This window comes from Diceros bicornis, chromosome 39 (assembly GCF_020826845.1).
Source record: "Diceros bicornis minor isolate mBicDic1 chromosome 39, mDicBic1.mat.cur, whole genome shotgun sequence".
Taxonomy (NCBI): Eukaryota; Metazoa; Chordata; class Mammalia; order Perissodactyla; family Rhinocerotidae; genus Diceros; species Diceros bicornis.
The window spans coordinates 16,859,056-16,872,648 of NC_080778.1; the positions used below are offsets into that span (position 1 = coordinate 16,859,056).

General features: G+C 36.2%; 1 protein-coding gene across 2 annotated transcripts in view; it reads right to left on the reverse strand.

Moving 5' to 3' along the window:
- ESR1 (estrogen receptor 1) overlaps positions 1-13,593 on the reverse strand; it is a 253,330-nt gene that overhangs the window by 145,921 nt on the left and 93,816 nt on the right. For both annotated transcript variants that reach the window (XM_058534133.1, XM_058534134.1), the window contains exon 4: positions 4,867-5,202. In XM_058534133.1, the coding sequence (XP_058390116.1) occupies positions 4,867-5,202 (336 nt within the window). The remainder of the gene's footprint in view (positions 1-4,866; positions 5,203-13,593) is intronic.

A 13,593-nucleotide genomic window follows, 5' to 3' on the forward strand; every position in this document is an offset into this window, starting at 1 on the left:
TTCATCACACTAGAGTGGCCTTACAAGAAATGTTAAAGGGACTTCTTCAAGTTGAAATGAAAGGACACTAATTAGTAACAGGAAAACATATGAAAGTATAAATCTCACTGGTAAAAGTAAATATATTGTTAAATTCGTAATACTCGAATGTTGTAATGGTGGTGAGTAAATCACTTATAAATCTAGTGTGAATTTTAAAATATAAAAGTATAAAAAATAACTATAACAACAATAATTTGTTAATGGATACACAAGGTAAAAAGAAGTAAATTGTGACATCAAAAACATAAAGTGTGGGGGCCGGACTGGTGGCATAGTGGTTAAGTTCGCATGCTCCCCTTCGGTAGCCCAGGGTTTCACAAGTTCAGATCCTGGGCACAGACCTACACACCGCTTATGAAGCCATGCTGTGGCAGGTGTCCCACATATAAAGTAGAGGAAGATGGGCATGGATGTTAGCCCAGGGCCAATCTTCCTCAGCAAAAAGAGGAGGATTGGCAACAGATGTTAGCTCAGGGCTAATCTTCCTCACCAAAAATAAAAAATAAAAAAAATAAAGTGTGGGAGAGGGATAAAAATGTAGAGCTTTAGTATGTGTTCAAAGTGGTTATCAGCTTAAAATAGACTGTTATCAATATAAGATGTTTTATGTAAGCCTCACAGTAACCACAAAGCAAAAACCTATCATAGATACACAGAAGATAAAGAGAAGAAAATCTAAGCATACCACTACAGAAAATCATTAAATCACAAAGGAAGAAAGCAAGAGAGGAGAAAAAGAACAAAGGAATTACACAACAGCCAGAAAACAATTAACAAAATGGCAATAGTAAGTCCATATCTATCAATAATTAATTTAAATGTAAGTGGACTAAATTCTCCAATCAAAAGACAGAGAATGGCTGAATGGATAAAAAACAAGACCCATCTATATGCTGTCTACAAGGGACTCACTTCAGCTTTAAGGGTACACACAAACTGAAAAAGAAACAAGTGAAAAAAATGAAACTGGACCACTATATTACACCATATACAAAAATCAACTAAAAATGGATTAAGGACTTGAACATAGACTTGAAACAATAAAATTCCTAGAAGGAAACATAGGGGTTAATCTCCTTGACATCAGTCTTGACGATGACTTTTTGGATTTGATGCCAAAAGCCCAGACAACAAAAACAAAAATCAACAAGCGAGACTACATCAAGCTAAAAAGCTTCTGCACAGCAAAGGAGACCATAACAAAATGAAAAGGCAACCTACCAAATGGGAAAAATATTTACAAATCATGTACCTGATTAAGGGGTTAATATCCAAAATATGTAAAGAACTCATACAACTCAATACCAAAAAATAAACAATCTGATTAAAAATAAACTGGATAGACAATTTTCCAAAGAAGACACACAGATGGCCAACAAGTAAATGAAAAGGTGCTCAACATCACTAATCATCAGGAAAATACAAATCAAAACCACAATGAGATATCATCTCACATCTGTTAGAATGACTCTCATCAAAAAGACAAGAGATATCAAGTGTTGGTGAAGACGTGGAGAAAAGGGAACCCTGTGCACTGTTGCTGGGAATGTAAACTGGTACAGCCACTGCAGAAAACAGTATGCAGGTTCATCAAAAAATTAAAACTAGAACTGCCATATGATCCAACAATTCCACATCTGAGTATATAACCAATATAAATGAAAACAGGATATTGAAGAGACAGCTGCACTCCTATGTTCATGGCAGCATTATTCACAATAGCCAGGATACAGAAACAACCTAAATGTCTGTCAAGAAATAAATGGATAAGGAAGATGTAGTATATACATATACAATGAAATATTATTCAGCCATGAGAAAAAAGGAAATTCCGCCATTTGCGACAACATGGATGGATCTTAAGGGCATTATACTAAGTGAAACAAGCCAAGTAAAGAAAGATAAATACTGGATGGTACCACTCTTATGTGGAATCTAAAAACAAGTACAACTCATAGAAACAGAGTAGAAAAGTTGTTACCAGGGGCTGGGGGATGGGGTAAATAGAGAGAAGTTGGTAAAAAGGTACAAACTTTCAGTTATAAGATGAATAAAGTCTGAGGATCTAATGTGAAACATAGTGACTATAGTTGATAACACTGTATTGTATAATTGAAATTTGTTAAGAGAGTAGAACTTAAAGGTTCTCACTAAAAAAAGATAAATGTGTGAGGTGATGGATGCGTTAATTACCTAGATAGAAGGAATCCTTTCACAGTGGATACATATATCAAATCACCACTATGTACGCTTTAAGTATCTTATAATTTTATTTGTCAGTTATACCTCAATAAAGCTGGAATTTTAAAAACTGAAGTCAATTCACAATTTCTATTCTATTAATAATCATTCTGAGGCTTGTCCCAAGCAGGTTTTTGTATCATATAGCTAATTCCAGGTACTTCTAGAACTGGCTTTCTTGCTAATCTTCTTACTAATGATGCCTTCTATGACCTCTTTTTAAAATTACCACTATTATTATTCTCAAACTATTACCACATAAATGTAATATTATCTATATTAGATTTTCAATGCGGGCCATTTTTTTAAATAACAGATGACATTTGGATGTATTAAAGCTTTTCAAAACGTGACTTGGTCAATTTTTCTGAAAACTTGACAGTCATCTTCAAGGTTTTTCCAGAAGGCTTTTTTCTTCCCTCATTTTCATCTTTTTACAGTCAATGACTATTTTTATGCTGCTTGGTCAGACAAGGAGGCTTTTGATTTACAACAGCTGTGTTCCAACAGTACACACACACACACACACACACAAATATATAATTTCATTCTTTTTTTAAAAACCACCGAGCAACAAGATATAGTTTGGCCCCAAGGATTTTAGAATCATTCAAGTCTTTTAGACTAGCATAATCAAATTATAGAGTAGTTGTGCTACACATCTCATTATCATAAACGTATTTAGTTCTGGGTTTAACAACGAGATGGCTAAGCAAGGACATAATATTTTTCTTTTCTTGATTTCTGTCTCCATTTTATTCCTAAATTTGGAAGATTGTTGCCATGAATTCTTCACCCACTGGTAATGTATTTGAACATAATCCCAGTTGTTTCAAATACCCTTCAAATTTTTATAATTAGAAAAATGTCGTGGTGGGAATCTATTGATAAGTACGAAAGATAGCTACTTGAGTTCAGCAATACTCAAACTAATATCATCAAGTCTTCATGAGGGAAAATATATGCTTCAGGGACAATAAAACTTAGCAACTAGGAGTTGGTTCTTAGGGCTATGGCCATTAGTTGTTTGTTTGTTTCTCTTCTCCCAAAATATTTTTAAAAAAGGCAATAACAAATATAAAGATAAAACCTATAACCACATTACATTTAGATTCCAATATTTGCTTATCATGGATCTGCTTCACGTGAGAATGCTAAGGTAGGTAACCGCTCAGTAAAACTCTTAATTCCAAAAATAGTCAGGAGTTTTTATTTGCCAGTTGGACTGACCCTGAAAATCTAAATATGCCTGTTAATCCCCATGCTTCCATGTAACCCAATCTCCACCACCTAAACGGATGCCCTCTAGTTTGGATCACAACATTGCTGGCTTCTTATTCAAAGGGCCACATGTTTATATGTTAATATATGCAAATACATGAACTAGTCTCTAAGGCCAGACAAATGTTCACTTGGCCTATAACAGATTGGTGAACTTTGAAGTGCAAGTATGAAACTCCACATTTATTTGGTTTAATGCAAAACACCCCATGCTTCATAGGTAATAATTCATATCATCTATTAAAAGAAACCAAAGGAGACAATCTCTGTCTAAATCCATTACTCATTTGATCTATAAGCCCAGAAAAAAGATCTAACTTCCTCTTGCCTTGGTTCATTTATGTTAGCTCCTGAATGGATATGGTGGGGCATGGAGGAGGTCATTTTCTAGTCTTGTTTCCATAACAACTAGTCTTCTCCCTGAACAACAAGAGCCAACAGTCAAGTTTTACAGGAACATCAGTTCTGAGAGAATCAACTGAAGGAGCAAGCGTCACTTCAGCCCCCATGTCTTTCCACAAGCTCCTCTCAGGGATGAGAACCTAATTTATTTTTCTATCATATTACCTTTCTCATAAAATATTACGAATAGATGGTTGAGCAAATAATTGGCATACAGTAAAGAAGCCTACTATTACCTCTTTAGTCCATAAATGCCTTAAAAGAAAATATTTTTAAGGTGGAAATGTTTATTAATAATTAAGGTGTTTTGAACAAAAGTCCTCAATATTTTTTTTTAATTTTATTTATTTATTTTTGCCCCCAAAGCCCCAGTAGACAGTTGTATGTCACAAGTGCACATCCTTCTAGCTGCTGTATGTGGGGCGCGGCCTCAGCATGGCAGGAGAAGCGGTGCGTCGGTGTGGGCCCGGGATCCGAATGCGGGCCGCCAGCAGCAGAGCGCGCGCACTTAACCGCTAAGCCACTTGGCCGGCCCCAAAATTCCTCAATATTAAAATTTGTAGAGCACAGATCATTTAGTGTTAAAAATTCCCGACACTGTGAACCTAGAATATTAAATGCATTCATTATGTAGTGTCCCCAGATGTTTCGGAGAATGAGTTAAAAATAAATGACATCAGGTTAAAGACCTTAATCTTTTAGATTTTGATTTTAAAACATCATTTCCTAATTTCCAGGAGAATTACAGTGTGTTGATACTGAAAATGATCAAATTCTGATGTACCCTTGAAACCAATTAGATAACAAGCTGTTGTTTCCCACTCTTTCTCCCATGACATCACAACCAGTTCATGAATATTTATTGACTTTAAAATAAAAGTCAAGCTTTAGCGTGCTTACCTGGCACCCTCTTCGCCCAGTTGATCATGTGAACCAGCTCCCTGTCTGCAAGGTTGGTCAGCAGACCCATCATGGAAGCCTCGCTGAAGGGTCTGCTAGCATCGTAGTCGGAATAGATGAGAGGAGGCTCAGCATCCAGCAAGGCACTGACCATTTGCTCGGCTGTCAGGGACAAGGCTGGGCTGTTCTTCTTAGTGTGCTTAATCAAGAGAGGGCTTGGCCAAAAGTTGGAAGCCCTCATGTCTCCAGAGGGCCCTGCTTCATTCCTGCCCTCCCCATCGTCTCTCTGGCGCTTGTGTTTCAACATTCTCCCTCCTCTTCGATCTTTCCGTATCCCTGAGAATACAGGAAAAAAAACAGTTTATTTTTTTTCTCACATAAACTTCCATACTAAACCATCTTCAGTGCTAATAGCCTTTATTTTATTTAAAGAAATACTGTGGCGTGCAAGTGTGCTGTGTAAGTGTTTAACAACCAGCTGTCCAAGACAAAAAATAAAGGCTTTGATTTGTAGCATTCACCAATTTCCATGGTGTAAATACTCCCACCACGGCAAATTTCAAGCTACTTGTCAAACATCAATCGGCCTATAAAACTCCTGAAAATTTTAACAATAGGCTTTTGTGAACCAGTACAAGCTGGGTCTGACAAACCATTTGTGTGCGTCTGTGTGTGTGTGTGTGTGTGTGTGTGTGTGTATGTAACAGATGCTATAAAAAGAACAGAAGTATAAAAATTAGTCATTCTTGAAATATGGCTTAGCATCAAAGATTGCTTCTGCTCTGAATATTCTTTTAATAGTAAATTTAAAAAGCATCTTAAAAAAGCATTTAGTGAACATCTTTATCATCCAAGTAGACCTCTTAATGGAAGACACTGAAGAGAAATAACTTTTCCAAAATGTCTCTGACGGCCTCTGGATCCCACAGGCGCTCAGTAAATCCGTCACTGCTACTAAGCTATACCCCATCACCTTAGGAATTGACCCACAACCCTCAAGTAGTTTAGTTGGTTCTAAGATTTTCACAAATGTATGTCTCTTTTCCCAATATAAAAGTTTTTAAATAGTTGAAAATAATTTCCCCCCAAAGGTTTACCCAGCTGTGGTTCTCACTAACTAAATTACACGGGGGAGGGAGAATCCCATCTCTTTTGACATTTCGGCTCAGCATCTTAATCTGGAAAAGGCCATGCTGTGGTGTTGAAATGTATCAGCCAAAACAAATATTTTACAAAGACAAAAACTAATACAAGCTTCTATATTTTCAAAAACGTTAATCTTTCCCAAATAAGTTAGACAGCAACAGTTCTTAGACTTATATGAAAGTAATAATCATTCTGGTAAAAAGTTAATACAATTATTTTTAATATTAAAGACATGAGAAGTAAACACTCTTTATAACATATCACCAGTTCTATCACTTCATAACAAATGAATAACTAATGTCAGAACTTAGCTCTATTTTGTTCTAATTTGTCAAGGAATTTGGACAAATATATGGCTGCGAATTTTTTATGCATGACTTTTATTCTTGTAGATCCAGATTAGATATATTACATGATACTTTAAAAATATAATGAAGCCACAGACCCTTCCTATTTGTTCAGTACTAAAATAAGCATTTCTCAGAACTCTTGGAATAAGTAATAATAGCAAAGATTATTACCACTAATATGCACTGAGCACTCACCACATGTTTTAAGCACGTTACATCCACTTTACAACTAATTTAGTCCTCACAATGATCTTGTCAGGTAAATATTGGGGAACTGCTACTTAGAGAGGTTAATGAACTTGTCCAAGACCATTCTCTATTAAGTACGATTTGAGAGCCTGGCTTTGAAATGGAGATTTTTTTTTTCAGTTAACAGACTTTTAAAATTTTATCCATTATCGACAAAGTTGACAAATTGAAGGACATGTAGAAGTAAAACAGTTCAGACGAGAAGAACAGTTGTATCTGACCCATCATTGTCCTGAGGTATTTCAACTATTAATGAGATTATAATATCTGAAATAAGGGAAATGGTACTCACACCCTACTCTCAGCTCATCAGAGCACACCTCGAGTAGCACACTCGTTGCTGAATGCTGTATATGTAAGCAAAATAAATCTGTTCAGATTAGAGTAGCTAGGATGGTGAGGAGATATGAAATCACGTCACATGGAAAACAACTGAAGAACTAAGAGGGGTTAGACTAGAGAAAGGAAGACTTAGAGGAAACATGAGCATCCCTCTCAAATGGGCTGTCCAGTATAAGGTGGCGCTGTGGTCTGAATGTTTGTGTCCTCCCAAAATTCACATGTTGAAATCCAATTCCCCAATGTGACGGTATTTGAAGGTGAGGGAGGTGATTAGGTCAGGAGGGTGGAGCCCTCATAAATGGAATTACTGCCCTTATAAGAAAAGATCAGAGAGCTAGTTTGCTCTCTCTACCATGTGAGACTATGAGAAGATAGCTGTCTGCAAGCCAGGAAGCTGACCCTCACCAGACTCCAGATCTGCCGGCCCCTTGATCTTGGACTTCCGGCCTCCAGAACTGTGAAAAATAAACATTTGTTGTTTACGCCACCCAGTCTACGGTACTTCTGTTACAGCAGCCCAAACAGACGAAGAGAGATGGGTTCAACCTGCTCTTTATGAGCCCAAATGGTAAAATAGAAGAAATATATGGAAACTCTGAGTAGTTAGAGTTCAGTATAAGGAAGCAGTCTGTAATAGTCAAAGCTGACAAGGAAGAAAGAATCTGCTGCCATAGGAAATGATGTGTTGAATCACTGGAGGTTTCCAAGAACAGACTGCATGAAGACTTTGCAGGAATGTTACCAAAGGGACTCAATTATGTAGTAGTCATCGGCACTAGGTGCCCTTCAACACACCCTCTATCCTGAGATTGTATGACTCCGTGATCTTCTATTTGAAATGTAACACCAGTAGCCTTGGAAAGAAAAATAGAAAAAGAAGATCAAAAGCAAAGAATTCCCTTAGGTTCTCATTTCTTAAGAAATTCTGAGGTCAGGACTTTGAAAGGATAAATTCTGATTGGTACTTACCTACTTTTGGTGAGGACTGGGTTAGAAAAGTGCATTGTTCTTCAGTACTAGTCAGTGTATTACTCAAATACAATTTACCCTCCTACTCTACAACTTTAGAAAGAGATTGAGAATGTAAACAGATCTCGCAAGGAAGCTGCAGCAGCAATTTAAATCTTTTAATATCAGATCTACAGGGAATCATAAAGGCAGCTAAGTTGACTGAAAAAGAAATGGTTAAAGCTGATACTGTTTTCCCTAAGATGAAACCAGGAGTTGCTTGATTACAACTAAATATAAGCATTTTACTCTTTAAAAATAAAGTTTATGCTTTCTATTATAAATGTACTTTATCTTCATTTTAAAAGATTTCAAAGATAAAGACAAGGAGATAGAAGGTTGGTCAAACAATGCAAAACAGTATTACCACTCACTGTAAAAGTTCCAAACAGTCATACTGCAGACAATCTGATTTCCAGAAGAAGAATTTTAGACTCAATTCGGGTACCAGTAGCAGCAGTTATCAAAAATTATTTATCAAAGTATTTGTCCAATGGTAAAAAATTGTTCAATACTTACAATATATATTCACAGATGGTGCAGTGGTAAACAAAGACAAATCATGTTACCCTCCATCAAGTTTTCAGCTTAGGGGGAGACAGACATTAATCAAAAGTTATTCAGTATTCATTGAATGAATGAGTGAATTGCCCAAAACACAACAGAAGAAAGGAAGTGATTCAGGGAGAAGACAAAGCAAGCTTCTCAAAGAGAGGAAGTTACATGTAAGCCAAATCATGAAATTTCCTTTCTGGGAGAAATTTAAAAGTAAACTACTCAGACAGTTTAGGTGTAGTCCTACTTAAAGCAGTGAGTTGAACCACCACACCTCTTTGAGTCTCACAAAGACATGATTCAGGTTGTTGAACACAAGACAAAAATGGCCACAGGTTTGGGATGTAGGACAAAAAAATACAACTGGAGAGATCAAGGAGAGAGTTGAATATTTATAAAATCATAAAATAGTCAATACGGAAAGATACGCTCAATTAGCACTAACAAATATTTTCTCTAATTTACCCCCAAATGTACTATATGTTTCAAATACCGAAGTCCCTACAAAATGTATAAACAGAAAAAAAAAAAAGAAAATTGTACATATTATGTGGCCAACTGCATATGATAGGCTCCCAGGGCATGGCTCAATGAGGAAGGCATTCTTTTCTACTTGTAAGTAGTAATTGTCACATTACCAGTGACATACCAGTGTCATTATCAGTGACAACATTGCACAAACATCTTATAGTAGTTCAAAAGAAATTGAACTGGAATTGAGTGGAAGAAGATAAAAAATAACCCAACTTCTACTTCTGTTTTAACCTAGGTTAAATGAGAACTGCAGATCCGGACCAATGATTACAGGCTGTATCGCTATGGAACATATGGCCAGTTCTCAATTATATAGAGCTATGTGGCATAGGAGCAGCATGCATAATGGAAATCCAAAGATGAAAATTAAAAACTCATTCTCTGCTCCCTACCAAGACATTTTCCAGAATTATTTACAGAACAGCAACGTAGATTGATACATATTTTACTTAAGCTCACTTCCCTTTATCCGACTTTATTCTTAAACCAAAAGACTGAAATACCAGTTCACAAAGCAGAAGGAAAAGAACAATTAGCTTAGATCGTGCAAATACAAAACAGGCAGCCTCTTGACAGTCAAGACCTTGATTTGTAGCAAATAGCATTTTGGCTTGGAATGCCATATAAACAAGACTGCACTGTCATTCAGGACACGAAAATGTCACTTTCCAGAATGGTTGAGCAAAATATTCAGCAGCACGATACAGATGTCATGCAATGGATATGCTAGTGTGCACACATTATTAGCTCTCAAGTGTGTCATTGATTAGACAATACTTGTGTCAAAGCAAATTTCTTTACATTCCCATAATAAACTTTAAGCTTATGATAATTCAAGGATTACCCACCGGTTTCATATGAGGGATTGAGAAAACAAACTCTCTCTCATCCACTAAGCACATCGTAAGTGTGAAATACAACCTGCTTGAATTTTACCCCCTTGGGTTAAGCCTACTCTAATATCCTTGTCACACTGTTGTAAGGATTTAGAGAAGTTAAGTATAGAATGTCTACTTAGTAACACTCAAAGTAAATTTGAGTGATTCTAATCCACTAGGAAGTGTTAATTTAAGGGATTTTATTAAACTAATAAACACAGGCAACTGAAATGAAAATGAAAGGGACAGAGATGGTGCGCAGGGCACTCTCTAGTTAAGGCAGGTTCTCAGGAATCTCTTCCAAGGCTGCCTGGGATCTGAGAGGTACGCTGCAAGGCAGTACAGGGGCTCAGACCTCACAGGAGAAGGGCTAAAGACATTTCAACTGCTTAAACAATTACATCCTGGCCCTAAAATAAAAAGATCTGTCCTAATGTGTCGAACTAGACTTTTTGAAACAGTACTTCTAATTACTTTAGAGTTTGTTAATCATTCTTTTTTTTCTTTTCTTTGGCTTGGCTATTGTATCTCAGGAAAAATTAATATACTATCTGAACATCCATTAATTAATAGAATTCATTGGATTATTCTAATGCATTCTACTTTTTAAATTTTTCTCTGAAATGATCTTTTTTCTTCTTAATACCCTATGCTCTACAAAAAGCTAGTATAACCTCAGTAAAGTTATTTTTTCAGTTCCCTAAGACTATTTTAATGCATTATTAAATATTTCAAACATTTGCATAATCACTTTTCTTTTATTTCTCAATAATTCCACATTATTCATGAGGTATTAAAAAGCCAGACAAAGAAATACACTAAAAGCTTTTTAACTCAACATGTTGAAGAAAACAGAAGTGCTGAGTAGTGAAGAATTAAATAAAGATAAGAACTAATAAAACTCGCTCCAGAGAAACTCTCCTGCATCAGTTCTAATGCCTTCCCTTCAAATACTAGAAATGAATCCTATAAGGTAGGAACTGTTAACGAAGTTAACAAAGGATCGTTAGAACAACTATCATGCCCAAGGGTCATGTAAAGGGCAGTGCAGATATTTGAACCTAGATAAATTATGTAGTTATGGATCATTATAAATATTATTATAGCCTCTAAGTGCATCAGGTCAAGAGACAATGAATTACCCAGTTTATTCTAAGCTACTTCATGCTCTTGCCCCTACTCCTTTCACATCTAACAAATCACTACAACCTAGTATTTCCTCACATATCTCTTTCTTTAGTTCCTTGCTTTCTATCTTCATTGCCACCATCCTAGTTCATATCCCTGTCCCTTCTTGCCTAGATCTATGCAGCAGCTCCTAATTTGTGTCCTTGCCTACCCTCAATCTCCCATCCAATCTGATTAATTGGAGATTGATTCATCTCCATTACACACCCATTTTATCCTGTTATTGTCTGTCTAAATCCCTCAAACACTTCCTCAGCCTACAGCAGGAGTTGTTGAATTATGCCCAGAAGACTCTTGGCAGTTAAGGGGGTATCAGAGAAGACCGCGGTTGGGGCTTCTGGTGGCCCCATTCCCCTCATTTGTCTAAAGCAGCTATGTTTATATATATAATGTGTTTTGTATTGGGAGAGGAGAAATAACTTATTTTTAAAAGGGTTTACTGGTTTTATTTTAAATGTAAAAAGCTACTGACCAACCAAATAAAATCAAGCACTGCATTAAGATTCATGAATTTCCACAAATGATCCCAAAGTACTTTTCAAACCTATCTTTACAAATGCCCTCTGCAAACCTTTATTTTTATGAAACAGGGTGGGGTCTGTGCCACTTTTTATAATACTTTCCAAGATCACCACCTTGTGCTCTTTCTACCGCTCTTATATCAGTCTCCAAAGCCCAAGTAAAATCTCATTTCATCCATAGTCAATCTTGGATCCCACCCCAATCTAGTGGCTCCACCTCTCTCTGTTCTTTCCTGTGCCGTTCATTGCACAACGATCATGTGCTACCTTCTACGTTTAATTTTACCTGAGTTCCCCCTCCCTGAGCTACGGCCTGGAACTTCTCTCCAGGCAAGAAGTTGGAGCAATTGTAGGGCTCGTTTCACATATTTCCCCACACTGCCTGATACCCAAGGTTTAAAAACAGTTGTTTCATATATTTTACCCAGTCTTTTTTTTCCTTAGATATTTCTGGTGGGAGGAAACATGGTTAGAACTGAAAAGAAAAATAGACAAATCTACTATTACAGTTGGAAACTTCATCATCTCCTTGTCAATAACCAATAGTTCAAGTAAGCGGAAAATCAATATGGATAGAGTTGACCTCAACAACACTAACAATCAACTTTATCTAATTGATATTTATAGACTATTCCATCAAACGACAGATGAATACACATTATTCTCAAATTCCAATGGAACGCTCACCAAGATAGACCACATTCTGGGCTATAAAAACACTCTTAACAAATTTTAAAAATAGAAATAATACAAAGTATGCTCTCAGACCAGAATGGAAATAAACTAGAAATCAATAACAAAAAGATACCTGGAAAATTCCCAAATATTTGGAGAAATTAAACAACACCCTTTTAAAGAACATATGGGTTAAGGAAGAAGTCTAAATAGAAATTTTAAAATATTTTGAACTAAATGAAAATGAAAATAAAACATCAAAATTTGTGAGATGTAAGAAAATCAGTGCTTAGAGGAAAACTTATAGCATTAAATGCATATATTAGATAAGAAGAAAAATATATCAATAACCTAAGTTTCCACCTTTGGAAACTAGAGAAAGAAGACCAAGCTAAACCTAAAGTAAGGAGAAGAGAAATAATAAAATTAGAGCAGAAATTAATAAAATTGAAAACAGAAACACAATAAACAAAATCAAAATGGGTTCTTTGAAAAGATCAATAAAACTGATAAACTTCTAGCCAGGAAATTTTTTGCATGTGTGTGAGGAAGACCAGCCCTAATCTAACACCCAATGCTAATCTTCCTCTTTTTTTTTCTTTTTTTGCTGAGGAAGATTGGCCCTCAGCTAACATCCATGCCCATCTTCCTCTACTTTATATGGGATGCCACCACAGCATGGCTTGACAAGCAGTGCATCGGTGCGCCCCTGGGATCCGAACCTGTGAACCCTGGGCTGCCAAAGCGGAGCGCGTGCACTTAACTGCTGCACCCTCAGGCTGGCCCCCTACCCAGGAAAATTTTTTAAAAAGGAGAGAAGACATAAATTACCAATATCATAAATGAAAGAAGAGTCACCATCACTGGTCCCAGCAACATTAAAAGGATACAAAGGAACACCATGAACAACTCTATGTCCATAAATCTGATCATTTAAATGCAATGGATCAATTACTTGAAAGATACAAAGTACCAAAACTTGCACAAGGTGAAACAAATAACGTGAATATCCCTGTATCTATAAAATAAATTGAATCAATAATTAATAACTTCCCAAAAGAGAAATCACCAGGCCTAGGTAGTTTCACAAATTATTTCTAAAAAGTATATAAGAAACCATGCCAGTTCTCTATGGTCTCTTTCAGAAAACAAAAGTGGAGGAAACACTTCCTAACTCATTCTATGAGTCCAACAATACTACCTTAATACTAAAAATCAGATATAGACATCACAAGAAAGGAATACTACAGACCAATATTTCTTCTGAGCATTGGCACAAAA